Source organism: Camelus dromedarius, chromosome 4 (assembly GCF_036321535.1).
Source record: "Camelus dromedarius isolate mCamDro1 chromosome 4, mCamDro1.pat, whole genome shotgun sequence".
NCBI classification, from domain to species: Eukaryota; Metazoa; Chordata; class Mammalia; order Artiodactyla; family Camelidae; genus Camelus; species Camelus dromedarius.
The window spans coordinates 57,622,955-57,646,851 of record NC_087439.1 but is presented as its reverse complement, the minus strand read 5'-3'; the positions used below and the strand labels follow the sequence as shown (position 1 = coordinate 57,646,851).

Sequence of the window (23,897 nt, the reverse complement as noted above, 5' to 3'; positions counted from 1 at the left end):
CTTCTTTTCATGCCTAAAGAATATCCTTTGGAGCAACAAGATTACATTTTTTTTTTTTCTCAAAAAGCCAAAGGCAAGAAGAATGCCAAAGCATTAGAAAAGCGAGACTGTAAACTTCAATTTGGAAGTTAACTGTGTATCTGTCATTCAGTTCCCATTTGTTACTTTATGAATAATGAAATGATGTAGGTCCTTAAATAGCTTATTTTTTGCCCCCAAAAGTAGATATTAAAACAATGTAATGTACAGCATGGTGACTACAGTTAATAATACTGCACTGCATATTTGAAAGTTGCTGAGAGTAGATCTCAAACGTTCTCATCACAAGAAAAAGAATTTTCACTATGCATGGTGACAGATGTTAGACTTACTGTGATGATTATTTTGCAAATATAAATTCTGAATTGTTATGTTATATACCTGAAACTAATGTCAATTATACCTCAATTAAAAAAAAAAAAAGAGTGCCACTCTAACATTCATCCTTTAACAAAATAGACAATTTGCAGGCTTCCTTAAGCAGCTTTTTCCCTCAAACATCACTTCTGCTCAGTCACAGTCCCTATAACAAATCTGCCTGGAAGAAAAACCTCCCAATATGGCTTACTTATTTATGTGAAAATTAACAGGTCAAAGGAAGAAATCTCTTCGATCATTCATTTAAATAAATAAATCATGGGTATCTCCTACGTCTAAATGCAAGGAATACAGCAGTTAAATGAGACCGATAAGGTCCCTGCTTTCAAGGGAGAGAAATAATAAATAATTACATAAGATATTTTCAGAGAGTTACAAATGCTATAAAATGGATATGAGAAAAAATGATGAAGTAGTCAGACAGCTGCTGGTATCATGTATTTATAATCTAATGCTCCTGTGAAATAATGTGTCTCATTGATCTGGAGCTGCAAATATTAAGATATCAACATCTTTGAAATCTGAAAGTATATTACAGTCAATGGTGACCATTATAATTAGCAGCATTTTTTAGCAGTACATAAATGGTACTTTTTAATATCAGTGGGGGTGCAAGTGGGGAGTAGCTGACAATGAACATGAGGTTTCTTTTTAGGGGGTGATAGAAATGCTCTGGAATTAGATTATACTAATATCTGCAAAATTCTATGAATAGGTACCCTGAAAACAGGTAAATTTTATGATAAATTATATCTCAATGAAGCAGTTTAAAAAAACAAATGACAAACTTGTCAGGTAGAAAGGTAGCTGCCACACTGAACAGAAATATATGTATATAATACTTTTTCAAAATTAACAAAAAGTAAACAGATGCGTCAATAGAGAAACAGACCAAGAATATGAATAAACAATATAAACCAAAAACACAGTAAGAGCTAATAAACATATGAGAAAAGACTTAACCTCGCCAGAAATCAGAAATGCAAATCAAAACAAGATAAATGTTTCACCTGTAAGACTAAGAAAGATTATATCAAGCTTGTTTCAGAGATAAGTTGTATCAATGTTTTCCTACTTGGCAAGTGTGTATCAGATGGTGTTAAAAACATACATCCCCCTTTGACTTCTAAATTTCATTTTTAGAAATTAATTCTAAATAAATAATTAAAAATATGAACAAAGACTTAATAAATATGATCAAAGCATTGTTATAATAGTTTAAAAGCAGCAAAATATCTATTTCTAACACAACAGGAGATAAATTGAGTAAATTAAGATTTTACATATTTATACACACAGACACACAGACACACACACACATACACACAGAGTATATACAAAGGCCCCAAGGAACATACCCAAACATGTTATACACACACACCTGAATATATCCTATGGCCACTGATTTCCTGGGCAATGAGATTTGGGAGGTTTTTATTTTCTTTTTGCCCCTCAGATCTTTCTCATATTTTTAATCAAAGAATATGCACTGTCTGTATGTTTTAAAAGGTGAAAAAAAAGTAGTGTGGATATGTACCCAATAATCTTCACATACAAAAGCTTAGTTAGGAGATTCCACATCCCCTCCTAATTAACTTAATGTTTATATTTTCATCTCCCACACATAAAGGAGTTTTTTAATTTATGAAACTGAAGAACATTTAAATTGTCCAAGCTCTGCTTAGCAATTTTTATAAGGATTATTCTTCCTATACTCAGTAAGTATACTATACTTCCTAATAAAATACTAGAGTAGAATACTGCAAAATATAATTCATCAAAAATATCAAAATTCCAGATATTACTAAAGATCACAGTGAAGATTAATGCCTTCTTTGACTTACTGAGAAAATAGTTTCTTAACTTAAGAAACTCTGAAAGACACTATGTAATGGTTAGCTATTACTACTACTGAAAGGATGATTTGCTTTATAAACTTGAAAGTGCCTTTAAATGTCTCTAGAAGCATAACGGCATTGACTTAAAAATGATGAGATAAAGGTCTTTAAATCTGAAGTGTTTGGGGCCACAGATCACTGAAAAACTAATCATTTGTGAATATTAAGAAAAAAGCTCTAAAATCATAATCTATGAACAAGAGAAAGTGTTAGTACTTTACAGAGAGCTATCCAGAAACATCTTTTACATAAAATTAAATATAACTGTTTTCCAAGAGCAAACAAGAAGAGTCAGAAAAGGAGAGCCAGAGGGAAACATGAGGAAGCTCATTTCACTGGGGACTGGTACTTACTTATTTCTTGAGTTATTACCACCACGGGGAACACAAAAACAAAATCTCCCTCTCCTTCCCTGAGCAATTCTGATGCCCCTGAAGGAGCCAGCACAAAGAATACAGGCCCTTTGAAAACCCCCGCTGCTCTATCAATGCTGGTTTGTTTCCTCCTAGTGATGAGAAGGAAATGATCCTGAAAGCGTCTAACATTTTAAAACAAAAACTCTTTACTGATGATTAAAAAAAAAACCAAAGAACCAAGTCCATGTTAAGTCTTAAAATAATGGGTATGAGTCAGGTCAAAGTGGGCAAGGAAGATGAGCTTTAAAGGAATATGTGAACTCAGTTTTGGTAAAACATTTAAAGTTTCAAATACCAACTCACGGCATGAGTGCTAGTCAACTAGTAATAAATTGGATTAACTGATTTCTTGGTTGCCTGCCAACTCTCCAGTTGTCTAATTCTCTACTGGGGGATGACAGATTGCATCAGGAGAAAGAGTTTCATTTAAAAACACATACATATACATAATTCTTTAGTATAAACTTATTTTGTATTAACAAGGGAAGGGAGACTACTTTTCTGTGCTTTTTAACTCTCTAATTTGCAGGACTGTTGCAACTGAACAGATATCTAGACATAACCCTGAAAGACCGAAAATTCACCAAGAGGACAAAGGCAAACTTAGGAAGCTGTTTTTGAGTCAGCCTGATTGTTTTAACTGTGAGGAGTTGGAAACTCTATGGCACAGAGGCCAGAGAACAGCTAAACGTTTTCTATTCTCTATTAATTGTAAAGCATAGTAATATCCAGAAAACACTCCGCAGTGCTTCTCTTGACTGCAAAGTTGGCATGGCCAGGGTTTGCCCACAGCCTACAGCCAAGCCCTTCCGGGAACAGGTGGTACGTGTTCCAGCAAGCCGTGTGCACGGGTAGGATAGTAATCTGACTTCTGACATTCCTCTAGGACAGGCATTGCTGGTAAGAGGTAACATCCATTCACTGAAATTAGAACATAAATGTAGGAGCTTCTCCCTTTTTTAAGGAATGTATTTAACAATCATGCAGGCAAGCCCATATTTCTAAACAAAGAGACTTCGACGGTGCCAGGTGCTACGTGTTCTCCTCCATCAGTGCACATCATCAATCTATCTTTTCAGAAAAGACATACTATTGAGAAAACCGGGCAATAGCCAGTCTGTTATAATAACATCTGCTTCCTAAAAAAGGAAAGAACGTTGCAAGGAGAGGATTTTCCCAAATGACATCATAACAGAGGTTAAAATGCAAACCAAGATATAATCCACTGAAGAATACCACAATTATCTTTATTTTTTTCCTTTTGCATAATCATTCACTTCCCCACAGCTGTACTATGAGCATGATATAAACCATTCTTTCATCACTTGTACCCTGCTTCCCTGTCTCTAAAGTACCCTCATGGACATTATCTCATTTAATACAAATGACAATGTTGAGAGGCAGGTATTACGCTTATTTGACAAACTGAAAAAACTGAGGCTGGCAAACTGAAGTCACTTGCCCCAGGTCACATCTAGTGAGTGTCAGACAATGAATCTTAGCACAGACCTTCTAATTTGCACTCTCCATAACCACTGGGCCAAAGCGAAAAGAACAAAAGAGGGCACAAAGCCTACTTACACAAGCATGGCTGTGTCCTAAAGTAGCTTACAGTATAACAAATATGAAACAAAATATTTTAAAGGGCGCTGTGGTAACAGAAAAATACCCTCACCCCACCACCCCACCCAAAGACGTCCAAATCCTAATCCCTAGAATCTTACATTTAAATATGTGACCTCACATGGCAGTAAGGGACCTTGCAAGTGTGAGTAAATTAAGTTCCTTGAAATGTAAGATGACTCCAGAATTATCTCAGTAAGCCTGATATAATCAGTCTTCTGGGAAGGCAGAAGAGTCAGGGTCAGAGCAATGTAGCCTGAGAAAGACTCAACCAGCCATTGCTGGCTTTTAAGACAGAGGAAGGGGCTACAAGCCGCGGAAGGTGGGTGGCCTCTAGAAGCTGGAAAAGGTATGAAAGCAGACTCTTTCCTAGAGCCTCCAAAAGGAGTACAGCACTGCAGACATCTCAATTTTGGCTCAATGAAAATCATTTTGGACATCTGACCTCCAGAACTGAAGACAGTAAATGTATGCTGTTTTTAAGACTCCAAGTTTATAGTAACTTGCTGTGATAGCAAAAAGAAACTAATCCAGGCATGAAAACAAAATTGAGATAACAGCCTACCCCCAGCTACACAAATATTCTCAATATTGTTTTGCATACCAACATAATACAGTTTTGGAATATTTTTACTTCCTAAAATATGTAGAGCATTAATCCTTAAACTAAAGCATACGTTAATCTTTGCCTAAGTTCTATTTTTTCACATTCAGATAAATTGTGTTTTCTACATAACAATCATCTTTTTCTTAAGGGTAAAGGATTAAGAGGTACAGACTACTATTTGTGTAATAAGCTACAAGGATATACTGTACAATACAGGGAACATTCCCAATATATTATAATAACTACAAATGGAGTATAATCTTTAAAAATTGGAAATCACTATGTTTTACACCTGAAACATAATATTGTAAATTATACCTCAATTTTAAAAAATCATCTCAGTGTAAAATAAACAAATCATACGCCCAAATGACCTTTTAATTTGCACTATTTCAACAGTTTCAAAGTTCATTGTTTTTCTGTCAGTTTAGAGAAAAATCCATTTTCAGCCATTCTGCAAATTGGCCATTATGCAGTCTTGGTTAAAACCTACAAATTTTGTGAAGTCACTAGATGAAAGGGTTTAAAAATCCAAGTGGGCAAGTACTATTTCAAAGTAAGATATAATATTTCAATCACTATACAAGCATGTAAAATAAAACAGTAGGTTTTCCTTTTTACATCCTAGTTGTGGCTTAGTTTACATAACACATCAAGAAAATCAGCAGGAAAAAGAACCATAAAGGAGACAAGCCACACAGAAGGACGCAACTAGAAACGTAATACAGTTTATGTTTAGAAGTTAACAAAACAAAACAAAGAAGACAAGCAAAAGTCAAAAGCTTGAAAGAAAATTAACAGAGAGCACATTTGGTGACTAGGTCTCACAAATCCAAGAAATAGGAAATTTCAGACTGAAGTTTCTTTTTGTTCCTTCAGGCTCAATAATGCATAAATATCATTCAAAAATCAAAATCATCAACCATCTTGGATTAAATTTTCTACTAGATTTAACTTTTCATCACATTTTCCCTTAATTGTTAAAAAGGTATGCCTACAATATTTTGGAGATACCAAGATGATAATATTATTTCATGTAATTTGTGAAAGTCTACCAAAAATAATAACTAGGAGAATTAACACAATGGGTACTGAAAGTGTTACTTTTTCTGTAATGCTCACATCAAATCTACTTAGCATGGCAAGGAACCAAGATCTACCCACTGAGCTCTAGATCCTTTTATTTTGAATACAATGCTGTGTGTGTGTTAGGCTTAATGGCGAATTTATTTGGCTGGACTGCTGGCTAAGAGTATCTTTTTAAAATTCATTTAGATCCTTCCTCAGTTTACTTCCAGTTTCATTTCTCATCACGTCCTCAATTTCTCACTGCTCTCACCTTACACATATAAATCTTACACTCATATATAGATACATACATGCAGGTCACATGGAATTCTTTGATCTTCCTTCATAAACATCTTTTACTAATCTATGCACATACTGTTTTCTCTACCTGGAACCTCCCTTCCACATCTGAAGAATTACACCACATTTTTTGTATTTTAGGTAAATATCACCAACCAATCTGGGAACCCTTCCTCAGAGTCCCCAAGCAGAGTTAGATACCTTCCAGGTATGCCTCTTTATTTTGGTATAAATCTACTTGTGCCTACTGCTCAGTTAAAGTGAAATAAGTTTAGACTGATCTTTCAAATATATTTTTGAAATATTCCTTCCTCTCTCATTATCCAAAATCATGGCCTGGAGTAGAAAGAAAAGAACACAGAAAAAAAAAAAAAAAGCACACTGAAAGCATTCATCTTTCCTCTTTAAGAGTCAAGAAACTAAGTGTTACTATGTTATCCTAATACCAAAATTCAGACTTTCCTCCTTAGCTACTACTAAGTGTCTTAATGCAAGTGACAAGCCACAGTAAGATGGCCAATAAATTGTACAGTGTCTAATATCCAGGTGTATCTTTGCTAAACAGAAAGTGAAAGTGGTCCATGAATTATTGATCAGTGACAGATATACACTGGATTTATAAAGGATGTTTTCTTACTATTATCCTGTTTTCCAACCAAAAAAGAGAAAAAGGCATTCTCTTACTACTATTCTTTTTCTTATTTTGAAGAACCTTAAGTTTTATTTCTCTAAATAAGCTCATAATCTATCATTTCTTAGCTGTGCGAGATAAGACAGACTTTCCTGGACATTCATGGGCATGAGGCTTAGACTCAGCCAATCAGATAAAACCATAAAAGCTTTGACTCTCTAGCAAGTGGTGCAGAGAGCCAGGGATAGGTAAGAAATTATTCTCACGGTGTTGCCCCAGAGTCAGCAAGAGCAATTCCAAAAGCAGTAAAATGCTGCACTAAGGGGTCCTCTATTAGCTTCTCTTGCCTGTTTTTCAGAAAAAAACTAGTTGAGTAACCAATATTCTGCCAATAAATTCCTACTCAGCAAAATTTAGCCAAAGTCAGTTTTTATTGCTTTGCACCAAGAACCCAACACCTGTATGCAATACACACACACAGACACCCTACTATACGCCAGGCACTTCTCCACACACTAGCACACAAGGGTGAGCAGAAACAACTTTGGAGAGTTGACAGTCAAGTCATGAAAACAAACATATCTATAAGACAACCAGGAAAAAAAAAAGAAAAGAAAAAAATGTAAATTTCAGCTAAATGAAGAAAAAGAGCTGTGACTTAAGTGAACTGACGGCCTGTATAGCAAAACCTGACCTAAAAGGAAGAGGAAGGGAAAGGGAAAGGACACTGATAACATGCTACTTAACACCAAGCATTTACAGTATCTCCAAAAAGCACCTTACTGTAAAAACATTTGTGATTTTGGAGCTAGTTTGGGTTTGCTCTTTTTACAGGAAGGGATAAAGTCACTATTCTGTTTTTTCTAAAGAGAAACAGCCCAAGAAACAGAAGAACCTAACGTATACCAGTTACAAACTTCAGATGTTGATACAACTACCAGGAGGGCTTCCCAGGGCTCCGCTAAACGTTCAGACTCACACAACCACCCAAGGCTACACACAGCACCGGTCTATTTAGAGGGCGTAGGACAGACCCAGACATACCTCCCCGATGAGAGTCCTCACGTGAACTCCCCGCGCGGCAGTACACACAGCTGTCCAGAGCTCTTCTCTTTGCCTCACCAGGTGACAGCCCAGATATGAAGAAACAGGATCTGCTGGGAACAGCAGCTACCCTGGCTTCAAAGCCTCATGCCCCATAGGAATGGCATTGCCTGTGATAATCCCATAGCCATAGCCTTCAGAGTTCCTACAAAGGACCTGCCAGTTATGAGAGTCACTGTACTCAGGGAACACCAAAGCCTGGCCTCCTCATCAGGTACCTACACTTTATTTATAGTCTCTCCCAGTCTAAATGCAATTTACCAACCAGGGGCCATTCTTAGCGTAAGCAATTGATATCCAGTCACTTAGCCACTCAGGACCCAGAAAAATAGAACAAGAAAGTTCACAAATGGAGATGGTATGCAGAATAAGAAAGGGTTTAATAACCATTTTCCAAAAGCTGACCCTTGATCATTTTACTCAATTTTAATGTCCCTGTACATTCTATTCTGTTAGGCTGCACTGCACTTCAGGAACAAGCATCCCCAAAATCTATCAGTCAAAAAGAACAAAGGATTATGTTAAACACTGTGGGTCCGTAAGAGTCTAAGCTTCATGCCTTCCTCACCCAGGGACCCAGGAAGAGGGAGGCTCTACCACAAACTATCCCTACTCAGCACGGCAACTGGTTAAGAGGAGAGGCAGAATAATGCCCCAACTCCTAAACCCTTCCACTCACAAATGACACCCTTCAGCTCATGTTTCATTGGCTGACAAAAGTCATGTGGGCTTACCTAAATCCAAGGGTTTTCCCCAAAGTTTCAGAAATGTGATACTAATGAACAGTTGTAATTCTACCACATTCTATAAATCAGAGATAATTTAAATAATTTTATAAATTTTATTTCCCAAATACTAAAAACATGACGATGGAGCCCTTTTAAGCACTGAAGTCTCTTCTGGACTCAGAAACACAACAAAGCAGAGCAGATAAACTAATTTACACTCTTCATGGTCACCCCAGGAATGCGTTACAGCATGTGGAAAGGTAGGCAATTCTTCTAAAGTAACACTGGAAATATGACAGAGCCTGGATCTGAACCCAACTCAGTGTGCCTCCAAGGCCTATTTCCTTTTCATGATGCCATGATGTATAGCAAATCTGGATGGAGGGAGTGAAGAAGGAGGGGTCAAAGGGCAAACTCCACAAGAGTATCAAGAAGGTTAGGAGGAAGAAGGGGCCAAGATAGTTTCAGACAGACAAAGAGTAGAGATTTTAAGTAAGGAAGGAGTGGTCAGCAGGGTGAACTGTAACAAAGGTTCAGTAACATGAGGGATCAAGTGTCCACTGACGTAGGCTGCCGCCAGCGATTTCAGTGGGGGCCATTGCCGGGTGGGGAAGGGTTAGACAGCTGCCCAGCTACAGTGGCTGAGCCTGGGAAGTGATGAAGAGAGAGGCACAGTGTTCAACATCCTGCATGTGAAGAAAAGGAGAAAGGAAAATGACTAAAAGAAGACACGTGCTCAAGGCAAAGGTCTCTTGATTAGTTTTTCACGTAGAAAAAATTTAAGCATGTTTGAAAGTTAAAAGAAAAAAGGAAATGTGCTGGAACATAGAGATAAATGAAAGACAGCATGGTCCCTGAGGAGGGAGAAGTAAGAACAATACAGAACCGCTTATACTAAAGGAGCCACTGCAGTGTGCCAGTCCCTGCACTAAACACCACATGGATGTTAACATGTACATAAGTCAACTCATTCAGCTGAACGCATTCCTATGGAGCAGGGCTGATGGGGACACTGCACCAGGGAGAAGGGAGTCACCTGACAGTGACCTGTGCAAGTTACACAGCTGTCAGTGACAGGGCTGGGCTCTGAGCCCAGGCAGTCTGCCTCCAGAAACCACACTTATCCACCCAGCTACTATCTCCCCGACATAAGCCTGAGATGAGGGAAAGAAAGCAAGCTCCATCTCCCCTGAGATAATGGCAAAGATCAAAGACGTCAGCAATGCAGAGACGTTATGTGTTTGGGCTAGGATGGGACAGAGGCATGAGGAAAGTTCAGGAAAATGCTTTAGACTTTAGACATTTCTTCACTATAGAAAAAGGGCTTATGATTCATTCATTCATTCATCTATTCAGTTTATTGGGCACCAACTTGTACCAGGCACCGGGCATTGTTCTAGGCCTTGGGGTTACAGCAGTGAACAAAACAGATCAAAATTATCCTCATGGGACATATATAATAATAGAAAGACAGAGACATTAACTGAAAATAAATAACTTCTAGAGCATTGTGATTACTACAGGAAAAATAAAGCAGAGAAGAAGATGGAAGCACAAAGCGGGAAAGGGGGATCCAGAATTTCAAATAAGATGGTCAGAGCATTACTGAGAAGATGACAGTTGAGGAATTCCCAAGGGGGTGCTAGCAGAGTACTCTATACACATTTGGGGAAACAATGTTCCAGGCAGAGGAAACAGCCCAGGAAAAGGTGAGGCAGGAATGTGCCTACCGTTTACAAGCCACTGCAGAAAGACCCAGTGAGGCTGCAAGAGCATGAAGGAGGGGAGAACAGAAGATGAAGGTAAAGACAGAAGTAAGGGGCTGGTATACTCAGAGTCCTCGTGGCTGCTGTGAGACAGATGGGAAGATATTAGCAGAATCTGAGCGGGAGTGTTATGATCTGAGTATGTTAAAAGAATCACTCTGCCATGGAGAACAAATTGTCAGGGGTACCCGGGGCAGAAGTGGGGAGAACAGTGCGGGGGTGTGCGGCCCTCTTCCATCTGCCCCCCAGGTCTCCTCTCCACCGCTCTCCACCCAGCTCTCCATCCAGGATGCTGACCACTGTGACCTCTCGGACTGGAACTGCTGCGACGCTGGCTCCCAGCTGGGTTCTGACAGTGGGGAGCGTGCACAGAGATCAAAGGCAGGAAGGGGCAAGGCCAGGGATTTACTCCCCTGCTCCCTCTCCCGGGCACCCTGGGCTGGCTACACTCTCTGACAAAAGCCATGCTCCTCTCAAGTGGGCCTTTCCTCTGCCTGGAGGCAGGTAACTGCCCCCTTCTCTTTCTCCCCTCAAACCTAAAAGCCAAATTTTAGCTAGTGTCTCCAATACCACCGATCCCTGAGACCCTGCATAATCCTTTGTAAAAAGTCTTTTTACTAAAAGCTCACCAAACTACCCCAATTTAAGTGTGCCATCTCTTTACCTGACTAGGACTCTAGGGCAACAGTCCAGATGAAAGACAACGGTGGCTTGAAGTAGGGTATTAGCAGCAGAATGACGGGAAGCAGTTAGATTGTGACTTGCTGAGATTTCATGTTAAGCATGACTCCAGTTTTTGGCCTAAGCAACCAAAAAGATGGAGTGCCATCAACTGAGATTTATTTTTTTAAATCCACAAATCAATAGAAAGAAAGTATGTGCAACTATATTAACAGTGGCTCAGAGGAAAAGGAATACTTTGGCTTACAAACAAATGCAAAGATGTTTAGTCTTACTGTTACTTAAAAGGATATAAATTGATATAATAATATAAAATAACATAATAACATGTATAAATTTTACGCACAATATATAGAATAATGATATATAAAATTGACAAAGATTACAAATGTGGTGATAAATGGTATTGCCATGGGTGTCAAAAAACATAATTGGAGGGCTGTAAATCTCTGTGAAGAGTAATTTGCAATATCTATCAAAATAATATACATACTTGACCTAAAAAAATCCTCTGCCAGGACTTTATACCACAGACATACACATTTGTACAAATACGACAGTGTAAGATTTTCACTATGGTAGTCTTTATGATTACAAAAGACTGGAAACAAGCTAAATATCCATCAACAGGGAATATGAGTTAGGTAATTTAGGCTACAAATACTACAGAATAGAACACTATCAGTGATTTGCAAAGAAGGAGGTAAATCTTTAAATGTCACTATGGAAAGATCTACAAGAGATTTATATTGGGGGGGAGGGTTGGTCAGGTGCCTAGTAGTAATATTTAGTATATTCCTATTTGTGAATTGTTCTTTTTAAGGAGATATATATACATATATGTATGTATGTATATGTACACACACATACACATAGGAATAAGAAAATTCTAGAAGGCTCAAAGAAATTGTTTAGAGTGATTATCTCTAAGCAAGCTTATGTGAAAGAGTCCTATTTTTCATTGTATACTCTTTGGGACTGTTTAAAATTTTTTCTATCCAGTGCATACATTATTTTTTCAGTAAACAAAGTAATACATAAAGCCAAATTTCAAAACAGGCCAGTAATAAATTATCTTGCACTGCACAAAAAGCCTGTGGTGTTGAATACAGAAATATGTCTGAACAGCTCAACCAATCAAAAGTGAATTTGTTTTACTTTATTACTACTCATATTTTGTTAGAAGATAGAGGTGCCCTGACCCATAATTGAATCACAGATATTTCTCCAGTTGTGGTAAAACTGAGCCTATTTACATACTCTTGGGGTTTTCCAAATGCTAGTCATATATGGAAAAAACAGCAGGGTTTAATGTAGATGGTTTCAAATGGAAAAAAAGCAAACACCTGATCTTATTCCTATGAAGAGTTGGCTTAATGGCGCCTACTCATGTTGGCACTGATCACAAGATTAAATGGAACAGTCCACAGCATGATTTCTGTTCCACTGATACTATAATTCCCAGCAGGAAATCTCTTCTAGACGTAGCAGGAAATAGCAATACGGGAGGGAAAAATGACTAATTTCTTCAGGTTTATCTTAAAGTATTCTGTCAAAGCCAGCAATCAGAATCATTAAAAGATTTTGTAAAACTATTGTACCAGAAAGATGCCACACTATATCTTTGAGGATTTTCTAAGCTTTCATAAATGTAGACAAATACACCAATACAAATATGTAAAGAATTATGTCTATTTTACTTCACAGATGTAAATATAAAACTTAAGTTATTTCTTATTTCTCATCTTCCTTATGCTATTTTTCTCTTTACTACCACAGTCCTGACTGACACTGGAATTTGTCCCTGTAGATAAAATTTTAACGTTATCAGAAGCATAACATATTATTTTCCCTATGAATTATGGATAAGAAAAAACTTTTTTTTAAAGTCAACCAGATCTACTTGAATACAAAAGATTCCTCAATTGGTTTTGGTAGCACAACCCAAGGCTTCAATTCCTTCATGATTAGGGAGTTGATCTACGGTTATCAGTGAGTCAGTTTTGCCAACAAAGAAAGGATAATAAGCATCACTCTCTCTTCTCAGAAGAGGTGCAAAAACATTTTAATAGACTTCCCTCAGATTTCCGCAGATTGACACTATCAGTTTAAAGTTGAAAGCAGTGGAAACACAGTGTACTTTTAAGGCTTTTTATATGCTACAAAATTGTAGGAAAAAAAACATCATATAAAAAGTCACTTGTCTTTAGATAACTTTCTCTGGCAATCCGAAGTACTTGTATATGTTATTTTATTAAATTGTTACATTTAAGCTAAAGCAAGTGCTTTTAAAAATTAAATCATATTTTAAAATATATCAAACAGGGGGAGATAAAGGTAGGGGGGAAATATCAAATAACAGAAGTTAAGAAAAGGGGCCGCTGCATCAGCATTTACCTGTTGCATCAAATTCAATTGGCTGGCACCCCCGCTGAGAAGACCAGTCACACTTGAGGACCTGCCCTCCTTCCACAATCCCGGGCTGGGTAGTGTTCGCTTTGGGCGCCCCCACCAGAAGAAACATTCTGCTAAAATGCAAGAGGGGAGATAAACCTTTAAGTGGCACAAAGCATAAACAATATCTGATGATTCAGGAAGAGCAATCGTTCTCTTGATTTGATAACCACAAATATTTTTTAAACATCACTTGCTGAGAGAGCATAATCGGTCTTCGTTGTTCATTTGGTGCTCTTTTACATACATACATTATTCAATATAGTGTATTCATCCTAGTAACACATTATAAGCAACTTCAGGGCTACATGTCATTCAATAATTTACGCTGTGCAAATTGCACACTTTGAATGGGTAGTTTATTATGTCAATTATAGTTCAATTTGTTTAAAATGTATGCTGGCTAGAAACAGGGGCATTTTATTTTGATTTTTTTATTTGTGATTTACTATATATTTTCTATATCCTGAATGCTGAAAGAAAAAAAAACAATTATAATTATAATTCTAAAGTATGGTAGTTCTAAATATCATCATTTTTCCATTCAGAAAACTTATTTTAGAACTAGCGTACTCCCATTTTTTAAAAATAGCAATTAACAAATTTCTCTTTTCATTGGATTAATCTAATCTATTCCTAGTCAAAGAATGGAAACACTATTCAATTTCCTATCGGGGTAAAATTAGCAGAAGACAAAATAATCAAGAGCCAAATTTTTAAGTAAAAGAGATCTTTAGTAGTTTTCTATTTATCCAGAAAACATATGGATTGAAGGTCTCCTGTACATAAGGCACAGATCTGGGCACTAGATACACCAGGATGAATAAAACAACCTTGGTTCCTGCTCTCTGTGTGCCTTATTTCCCTCTGGGGGGACACTGAGAAAGTAGCCAAGAAAATTAGTCACTGTTACAAGTGCTATGAAAGAAACCAACAACTGGCTGAGGGAGGTTATTTGGGAATAGGGAGGGGAGACCTGTAGATAAAGGAAAGTTATCTAGAAGGAATGGAGAGGGGAGACTTCCTTACAAAAAAGGGATGTCTATTTAAAGAATGGGGAGAAGAAACTTCTTTCAGATAAAGTCGCAAAGGGACTTATCTCTAAGTAAACTGAGATGCACAGGATTAGAAGCAGGTGGCCAAGGAGTGTGTGTGTGTGTGTGTGTTGGGAGTTGGGGGATAAGAGAGTGGGATGGAGAGGTGGCTGGGAGCACCCCAGGCAGAGGTACAAAGACCCAAGGCAGGAAAGAGTTTAGTCTCCAAGAGGTATAAGGAAAGAGACTCGGCTGAAGGAGAGCAAACTTGGAACAGCCCAAGATAAAACTGGGGAGCTTGGCAAGAGCTAAATCACGCAGAGCTGTTTAGTCCAGGTAAAACTTAACGGATTTTATCATAAGGTCCATGTGAAGCTTTTGAATGCATTTTAAAGCAAGAGAATGACATAATCTACTAAAGAAAATGAAATCTGATGCCTTATAGGGAAAGGATTAAGGAGGGGAAGAGAGCAAAAATGGAAGAAAGCATGAGACTTTTAGCAGCAGAAGGAGAAGGTGGCAGTAGCCTAGACTGGGGCAGGTGGAGCACATGGAGAAAGAAATGGACGGGCAGATTTGGGAAATACCTGGAGTAGAATGAACAGGAATGGCTGGTGGCTTAACTATGGGAGAAAGGGAAGATGAAAGAATGTCACCTAGGTTTCTTTCTGGAGAAGCAATTTTCTGTGCTAGAAATGCCTAGAGAGTAGGGAAGCAGAAGGCAGACTAAGTATTTATAGGAAAACAGAATTCAGTTCTCAACATGTTAGCCTGAAATACCTGTCAGACACCTAATTGGCAGTCTGTGGCTCTAAGGAGAGTTCCGCCCTAAGATAACGTGTTGAGAATGTCAACTTGGAATGGATGGTCCACACAGGGTGAAGCTTCCAGAGAAAAGAACCAAAGAGAGGAAGCAACGGCATTCAGGAGTCAGAGAAAGAGGAGAGGGTAAAAGAGACTGAGAAGAAACTGACTGAAATCCAGGAGAAGAAAACAGGATGCAGACGGACACAGAAGACCCTCAATAAATGCTATGACTATTATTATTTCATTTCCTTGTCAAGCACTAAGCCACTTACATTCTTCTAGCGAAAGAAATACTCATAATTGCTTTTCACATTTTTGTGAAGTTACGAACCTACATCTTAAATATGAAATGTTTTCCTTTTAACTTTTATCGATCAATTTCAATTTCATTTCTTCTGGATGGTTTCTGCCAAATCATGTTTAGACAGGTCGAGAGCCTGCTGCACGAATTGCTGGCACCGTCTTTTCAGACACTTATCTTAAAACTCCATACTCAAAAGAAAGACAGAACTCCCAACCAAACCACACCCAGTTTAATAAAGCTTTATGCAGTCATATTTGGCATCAGTGAAACACCAATGCTGGCTCTTTCTCCTCATAGCCAACTTAGTTTTCATTCAGCAAGAAAAAAAAATAAAGTTGTAACAGAGCCCTCAACCCCCACGAATAAGACAGCAGCTAAGTATTATCACCCTCTCCTTTTCTACAGCAGAGCTGGTTAACAGCTAAATTATACACACACAGACACACACGCATATATGTACATACACATGTACGTATACATGAAATTTATCTTTTCATCAGGTCAAAAATCTGGCACAAAAATCACAAAACTGCCCCTCCTCATTTGAATTAATATGATTTTTGAGTTCACAATTGGAGAAAAAAGAACACTTCAGACAAGTGTACGGAGGATCATCCCTGCAGCAGCCCTAATAAGCATAATACAAGCGCAGGTGTGCATGTGATGTTGTGTTGTGGATAACAGCCAGGTTCCAGGAGATTAGGACAGAAGAGCCGGCTCTTAGAATCTGCCTAGAAATCTACAAGCACACTCATTTCCATTTTAGATTTTGTTTGTTTGGGGTTTTTTTGGGGGGGGGCGATAATTAGGATTATTTATTTTTTAATTTATCTTTAAAGGAGACACTGGGGATTGAATCCAGGACTTTATGCATGCTAAGCATGCAGTCTACAACTGAGCTATTACCTTTCCTCCCCAAACACATTTCTGGACTGTCATCATACAGCACACTACAGAATCTTTTATAATTTTTTTGTCAAAGCACTTCTTCCTACTTTATGATAAATTGCTTCCTCCAATGTAGAGGATGCACTCATCTTTGTGCTAGCACATAATAAGCACTCAAGAAAAGCTTTTCAAACTGAGTAGCAAATAAATTCAATAGCTGTAAGTCTCAATTGCCATGTATAAATAGCCATCGCCACATCACCAATCCCTGTAGAGTGCAAAAATCTCATCCTCTATTAAACATCCAATTATTTAAATTATCCTTAAAATAATTTCTTTCTGTAATGTATCTCTTTTTAACTGGATTTCAGATACTTGGCACTATAAGACAGAGAGGGCTGGGAAGTTATTAGGGGACACGGACTTCAGCAAAGACAGAAAAAAGGGCGCCATAGCAGAGTTCTGAATGGAAACTGCACTCACTCTATTAACAGCACAGAGCTCGGGTTCCCTGGATGAGACCAGAAACAAGGCTGCTGCTTTTCATCAGACCATTTGCACATTATAGGCATGAAATGATGGTAATTAGACGTACTAATACGGGTGTTCATCAAGTTTTCCTAAGTATACCTTCATGTGCAGTCTTGCACATTGGTGAAATGCCACAGAAATGTCAGAATAATATAAAAGGAATGTGTGAGCATTGTCAATTTCTAAGTGCTAGGTTAATGGGAGGGAAAGGCTGAGGAACAAAATTCTTTGTGCAAAGTGTCAACATGATATTTAGGTTCCTTTTAAAGGTGCTACAGAAAGCTTTTAATAGAGAAAAAGAGACTGTAAGCCTACTTTAGATAAATGTTAAGTCCTAAGAGGGAGGTGTGTAGAGAAAAATTAAACATTTGTAGAGAATAAAGAATTTGGCGGTAAAAGATGCTATACGAGAAAATTAAGGAATATAAAAGCAACACATATGACAGAAAACAAAAGTCTGTGAATGTGTTGGGAGGTGAATTTTAAGTCACGTGTCTTTCTGCCATAATAACAAAAAACAGCCTGGTAATGAAATGCTCTATAAAACATTAAATAATTATCACTTGAAGTTCGTCTAAGAATGTCTAACGAATGTCTGCAACAGCTTAATTAAAGTAACAGAAGTGACAGACCAGAAAAAAATGTTCAGCTAAGTAGCACTGTCTAACGGGCATTTGGGAACAAAAGATTGCGGTCACCTATAAATCAACTGAGAAAGTCACTTTAAATCTCTAAGCCTCAGTTTCCTTTTCTATTGAATGGAAATAACAATGCCCACTATAATTACTTCAAAAAGAAATTTTCTGAATGGGGATAGTATAGATAAAAGCAAAGTAAGAAAATGTGAAAACATCATAAAAAGACTAGATGATGACATGGGAACTAAAAACAACCAATAAAATACCCCCTAATAAAGTATAAAATATAAAAGTTAAAATTTGTTTTTAAAAGAGCTTTTCTTTCCTCAGTTTTCTCCAAGGACCACTAATTAACTCAAATGCAAGTTCTCAAGAGAGAGAGGGAAAAAAACAAGGGTGGGAAACAGTTGGCTTGCTACATTTCCTGACAATGGTGGAGAACTGGGGAAGATACAAGGGGTTAGTGGAGGCTGACAGAGATTTCCCTCATAAGCAGCAAAATCTGAAGCTGAACAACTTCGTTTCATATGCCTGCAACTTCTTCCTGACAGAATTCATCTTCCTCCAAACAGTGTGCCCAAGAACAATAGCTGGATGGCTTTCCTTGCCATTTTTTTTCAATGACTTGAGCCATTTTCAAGAAATGACTTCCAAATTAAGGTTTACATACATGAGCAGGCTACTAACATCATGCCAAGAAACTCTAAAAGATAAAGAGTAGAATGTGGAGGGGGAGGGCAAAGGGAGAGAGCGAGGTACAGTATGATGGAGAGGAGGAGAGGTAGAAGAGGAAGGGCTAGGGAAGGGAAGGCAGAGAAAAAAAGAGGTAGGGAGGGAGAGGGAGAGGAAGGGAAAATGGATGTGAGAGAGAGAGAGAGAGACAAAGAGAGAGATAGAGAGGATTCCCGAAGCCAACCAGGAGGATGACCTTCTGATGTGCTTCCAATCCAAAGTGTACTTTCAGGGCAGTTGCTTCAGGGAATGTGACCTTGACTACCAAAGGGAGGCAATCAGCCAAACAATGACAAGTACATTTTTTAAACCCTCCAAATGAACTAAGTTATTTGGCTGCCTTCAGCACTGACTTCTCCAAGATAAAGCATGTTTAATATATCCTGGCCGATTCTGGCTGTCCAATGAGACTTCACCAGAAGGAACTTCTGAAAAATTATCATATACGCATATAGAAAGAAATGCGTGTAAAATAGCGCTGAATATTACTGCAGAGCTGTAATTCCAGTCTCATTTACTTTTCATTTTAAAAAAAATGCTACAGAGTCAACATTTATATGATGTAAAACATAAAACAGATGTATAAATTATAAATTCTATCCATCTTCCCTTCTCTTTTATAATATCCTATAAACCTTGGGCCTTAACCAGGAGTAATCAACAGGATATGCTTTCTAAATAACAAAGCTTCAATCTGTGCATGTATATTATTTGTAAATGAAAAGAACCAAAGTAGCCAGAACCACACACTAAGTTGATGAAAATGAGCTGATGTCATTTTGTAAAGGGTTTGAAGATGGTTACAAAGGTGAAGGGAGAAAGGGGACAGGAACATTTACAAGTAGATGCCGACTGAGACAGACTGAAAGGGGCCTTCATGATTCATGCAGGTTAAGCAGTTTGGACTTTCTCCCTGGCCATGGGAGCACCGCTGAGAAAATTTCTGCAAAGTGTCAAAAAGACACTTCAGAAAGATAAGACTATTAGAAACATGTAAGATGTTTTGCAGGTCTAAGAGCTAAATGATGGCACAGGGAAGATGACCTGAGTGCCACGGACCAAGCTTGAGACGACAGGTCGAAGTACAAGTGCAAAGCAGAGACGGGTGCAAGAAACATTAACAAGGAAGAACTTCTAGGACCCTGTGCCTGGTGACTAATCACAGACTAATATTAGGGGTGCGCAGTAGGAGAGACAAAGAAAAATAGAAAATGAGAAGGTGGAATATAAAATTATTTCCAAGGTGACAGAGAAAATGATGGCACCATTAATAGAAACAGAGGTACAACCAACATCACTTGGTGAGAAAGAGTTTATTTTGAGTCAAACTAAGGTAAGACGAGCTAGTCAAGGAGAAATGATCCACAGGCTATGGAATATAAAGTTAGAGCTCTACCTTTAGATCTAAGATGCAGCCAGGGCAGCATGTGGTTTTAAAAGCCCTCCAGGTGCTGCAAACAGGAAGTCAAGACTGAGAACCACGGAATGTTCTGTAGGACCTTCTGGGACCAAACCTTGTCTCTGGAGTCATAGGAAGATGAAATAACTCTAAATAAGGCTTCATTCGTATTTAATAGGGGGGAAAATCCAGTGCTGTAATGTACTCTAGTATTGCTCATTATAGCAATATTTAAAAATAAATACGTATGTAACTTATATTTTAAGAATAAATTAGAAAATTGCTCATTTTCTTCTTAAAAGTTTTAAATTTGGATATGAAAATTACATGCAACTTGAATTTCATATCCTCTGCCTTTTATTCCCATCTTTCGCCCTACCTCTCACCACCCGACTCAAACAACTCAAGGCTGGAAACTCTTCTGGCCTGAGAAGTTGCCTCATCCGTAAGGAAGAATTTATCTGCTTCCTTCCCTACTTCCTCAGGTGGTTTGTGCTGCAGAATAAAGTGAGATGTCACATGTAAAAGTGCTATGTAAATTATAAAAATAGGTTAACCAATGTAAGATATCATTATTATAACTAAACCTAGGGTGTAATTTTTCATTTCTCCCATAATTCTCCACAATAAAAACACGCCTTTCCTTCTTGGCCTGTATATAAAATTTCAATTTTATGTAAGTTTGGCAATATAGTCACCATAAATCAATGCATATTAGGAAAAAAAATATGGAGTGCTAATGTTTTATTTTTCATAATTTTCAAATCACTATTTTTGTGACTTTTCACCTCAAACCTAAGACTCATTTCTGGAGGGATTTTATTGAGGAGTCACCTTAATATTTTTGCTTAGGACTTTATTTTCCCTTCTTTTTAATAAACATTGACTCATTAGTTTTCACAACAATATAGAAGTAAGTCAACAACAACTTTCTATCACAAGCAGAATGAGAGGTAAAACAGTTCTCCAGCTTGCCCGAGCCATTTGGACACCTATAGAACCCTGAAGCAGCAGGAGGCGACCATATTACCCTTTTTTGCTCCCTCATTAATCCAGGTATTCTTCCTTTAGAAGAACAGAATCTCTAAGCAGCAAACACTTTTTTTACTATGTGGACTTTTCTTCCCTTTAGAAGTGTATGATCACACCAAATAACAATAAATGCAGCTGCTAATATTATAAATGGCATCCCTCTGCACATTGCATTTCAATGCTTATAAAATTTAAGAGAAACTTCTCACAAAATTTAGCATAATTTTGCATTAATCTTTGTTAAATCTGAAAAGCTCAGAAGTAGAAACCTTTGTTTACACATATTTTGGGAGTTTTCCCCAAATCTCCTAATTGATTTATATTTTTTAAGTGAAGCTTTAACTAGAGCTCACTAGTCTCTTGGTAACAAAGTCACTGGTGAACGTTTCAGAACGTTACATGAAACCAAATCAAGTTCTTACCACCAAAGGCTCACGTGGGAGGTCATGTAAACCTGTGAGGTCATAGTTTATTCAATGACTACAATAACTAGTCGCAGATTAGCCACTGAGCCTTGTAACCAAAAACAGGAAATATCTCATGCCAACAGTTCAAGATTACTGCATTTTCCATGGTAAAAACACTTGAAAATTATCATTCTGTCATGTGTCTTTACACTACTGAACTCAGAGGGTTGCCACAGAATTAAGAGCAACAGTTGCAAAACCCTCCATCAACTTATTATTCAGTGTTAACTCTTGCTACTTTAAATACTAACTCTTGACCAAAAAAACCAACATATATTTCAAAATTATTAGAATTTCTATAGAAATTAAATATAAAAGAGCACCTTTGGAGCAACAAAATCCTCTGCACAATAAAGGCATACACTTAAAAATATCTGGAAACAAAGAAAAAGTTTAAATAACAGAAAAGGCTGACAAAACAATTAAATCAAATGAGAAGACAGTAAATGTTGCCTGAAGTTAACGATTATTTTTATTTTGGAAAATCTGTGCTCAGGTCTCATAGAAAGCACTGAAGCTGGAAACAACAAACAAAACTGAGTTCACTACTAGTTTCCTCTAACTGCCTTTCAACCTATTTATTGCTGCAAAGGTTGTCACCAAAATGAATGATATTTGGCAACATTCAGAAAGAATAAATCCTGCTGAATGTTCTAACAGTCACGGGAAAATATTAAGACCATTCTCAAATTAGGCATGTATGAATAGGAAAAATGGTCCTAAAAAGTATTGGCCATTAAAATTATCCTCCCTCTCCCTCCAAAACAAAACAAAACAAAACAAAACAAAACAAAACAAAAAAAAAACACTTCAAAATACAGAGAGAATTTGGAAAGAAAACTATGTTGTTAAAATTTCTAAGAGCTTAGAAAGAACCTAAGAACAGTTCTCCCTTTTAAACGTCGGAAGATATCCAATGAACACTTATTTAATCGGTATTTCTAAAGCTAAAAAGGGGGTGGGGTGGTAAGAATGATGTCAGCGTTCGGTAAGGTCAGAGACAACTTCTAATCCAATAATGACAATAACTCTGCTCCAAATCCTATGCAACGCGAAACGTTGGCAATCTGAAACAACTGAATTCTTAAATACTACAGTATTCAAATTACCTGTAGTCAGTGAAAACTCAGCAAACACCCTTGTTCTTTCTAAACAATGACCTAAATAATGAATCCTATAAAAAGAACAGATGACACATTCAATTCATCTGTTCACCCTCAAATGTGCAGAGAACTGATAGTCTCAGAGATAAGACACAATGAATTGACTACGACGGAATGGTCACTTAAGTCATCAGAATGTCTTGGAAAAGAAGTGAATGAGGAGAAATAGAATTAGACTGAGAGGTGTAAAGAATGGGGGAGGGCTTATTAAGGGAGAGCAAAAACCACGGGTGTTTTAAGTCTGTAAAGCAAAAAAAGAAAAGAAAAGAAAAGTACGGAGAAGGCTAACTGGTACCGGAGAAAAAGAAGTTCGGAGATGAAATTGACCAAGTCCCGGACGCTGGTAGAGGCGGCGCGGCGTCCCGCCGGACCCGCCTTTGTTGATTTGCCACTTTCTCCTTATTTTAAGCACAGGTCTGCTTCAAAGTGTTCCCTCTGAAGAAAGAAGAAGGGGGAACTGGGTGGTGGGTGGTGCGGGGGTTCATCTCCCCCAAATGTTTCATCCACCCACAACCTAAATCGCCCCGTGGGGGGAGGGGGAGTAAGGGGGAACGGACAGATACACGCGGGGATCTCTTGCAGAGATCTCTCTCTGTGGAGAATCACGGGTGGGTGAGCGCGATGGGGGAGGGGGCCGACTCCCCTTCCAACTGCGGCCACTTACGAAGACGCGGTGGGCACGAAGAAATCAACCGCGAAGCCGAAGTAACTTCCCTCAGGGCCGGAGTACTCAGCAGGACTGTCCACGTCTAGGTTGAAGGCGCCGCAAAGAGGCAGCAGGAATTCAGCGAGAAGGAACAGTAGGCGGCCGGGGCGAAAGCTCAGCCGCCGCCGCGGCGGAGAAGCCATCGCCGAAGTGCGCGCGGGGCACTGAGCCCGGAGCCTCGGCCACCCTTCCCGGAGCGCACGGTGCCCGCGGCCCGCCGCCTGCCTGCGACGAAACTTGCCGGCTGCTCGCTTCCCGGCGAGTACCGGACAGCCCTGGGAGAGGCAGGAGGGCTGAGCTTCCGAGCGGCCGCCTGGGAAGTGGGGCGCAGGGCGCGCGGGGCGGGGACAGCAGCACGGGCGGCCCTTCGCCTCCCTCCCGCTGAGTCGCGCCTCGGGCTCGGGACTGCCGGGATGGGCGCCGCACCCCCGGCCCGAGTGCTGCCGCGGCCAGTGGGCGGAGACAGAGCTGGAGGAGGAGCCGCCCGGGAGGCTGTGCCATCT

General features: G+C 38.6%; 1 protein-coding gene across 4 annotated transcripts in view; it reads right to left on the bottom strand.

Moving 5' to 3' along the window:
• ITGAV (integrin subunit alpha V) overlaps positions 1 to 23,897 on the bottom strand; it is an 89,591-nt gene that overhangs the window by 53,958 nt on the left and 11,736 nt on the right. The window contains exons 1-3 of one of the 4 annotated variants that reach the window (XM_031451101.2): positions 23,353 to 23,434; positions 22,984 to 23,123; positions 13,637 to 13,767 (exon numbers count right to left, since the gene is read on the bottom strand). In XM_031451101.2, the coding sequence (XP_031306961.1) occupies positions 13,637 to 13,763 (127 nt within the window). In that variant the 5' untranslated portion in view covers positions 13,764 to 13,767; positions 22,984 to 23,123; positions 23,353 to 23,434. 4 annotated transcript variants of the gene reach the window in all.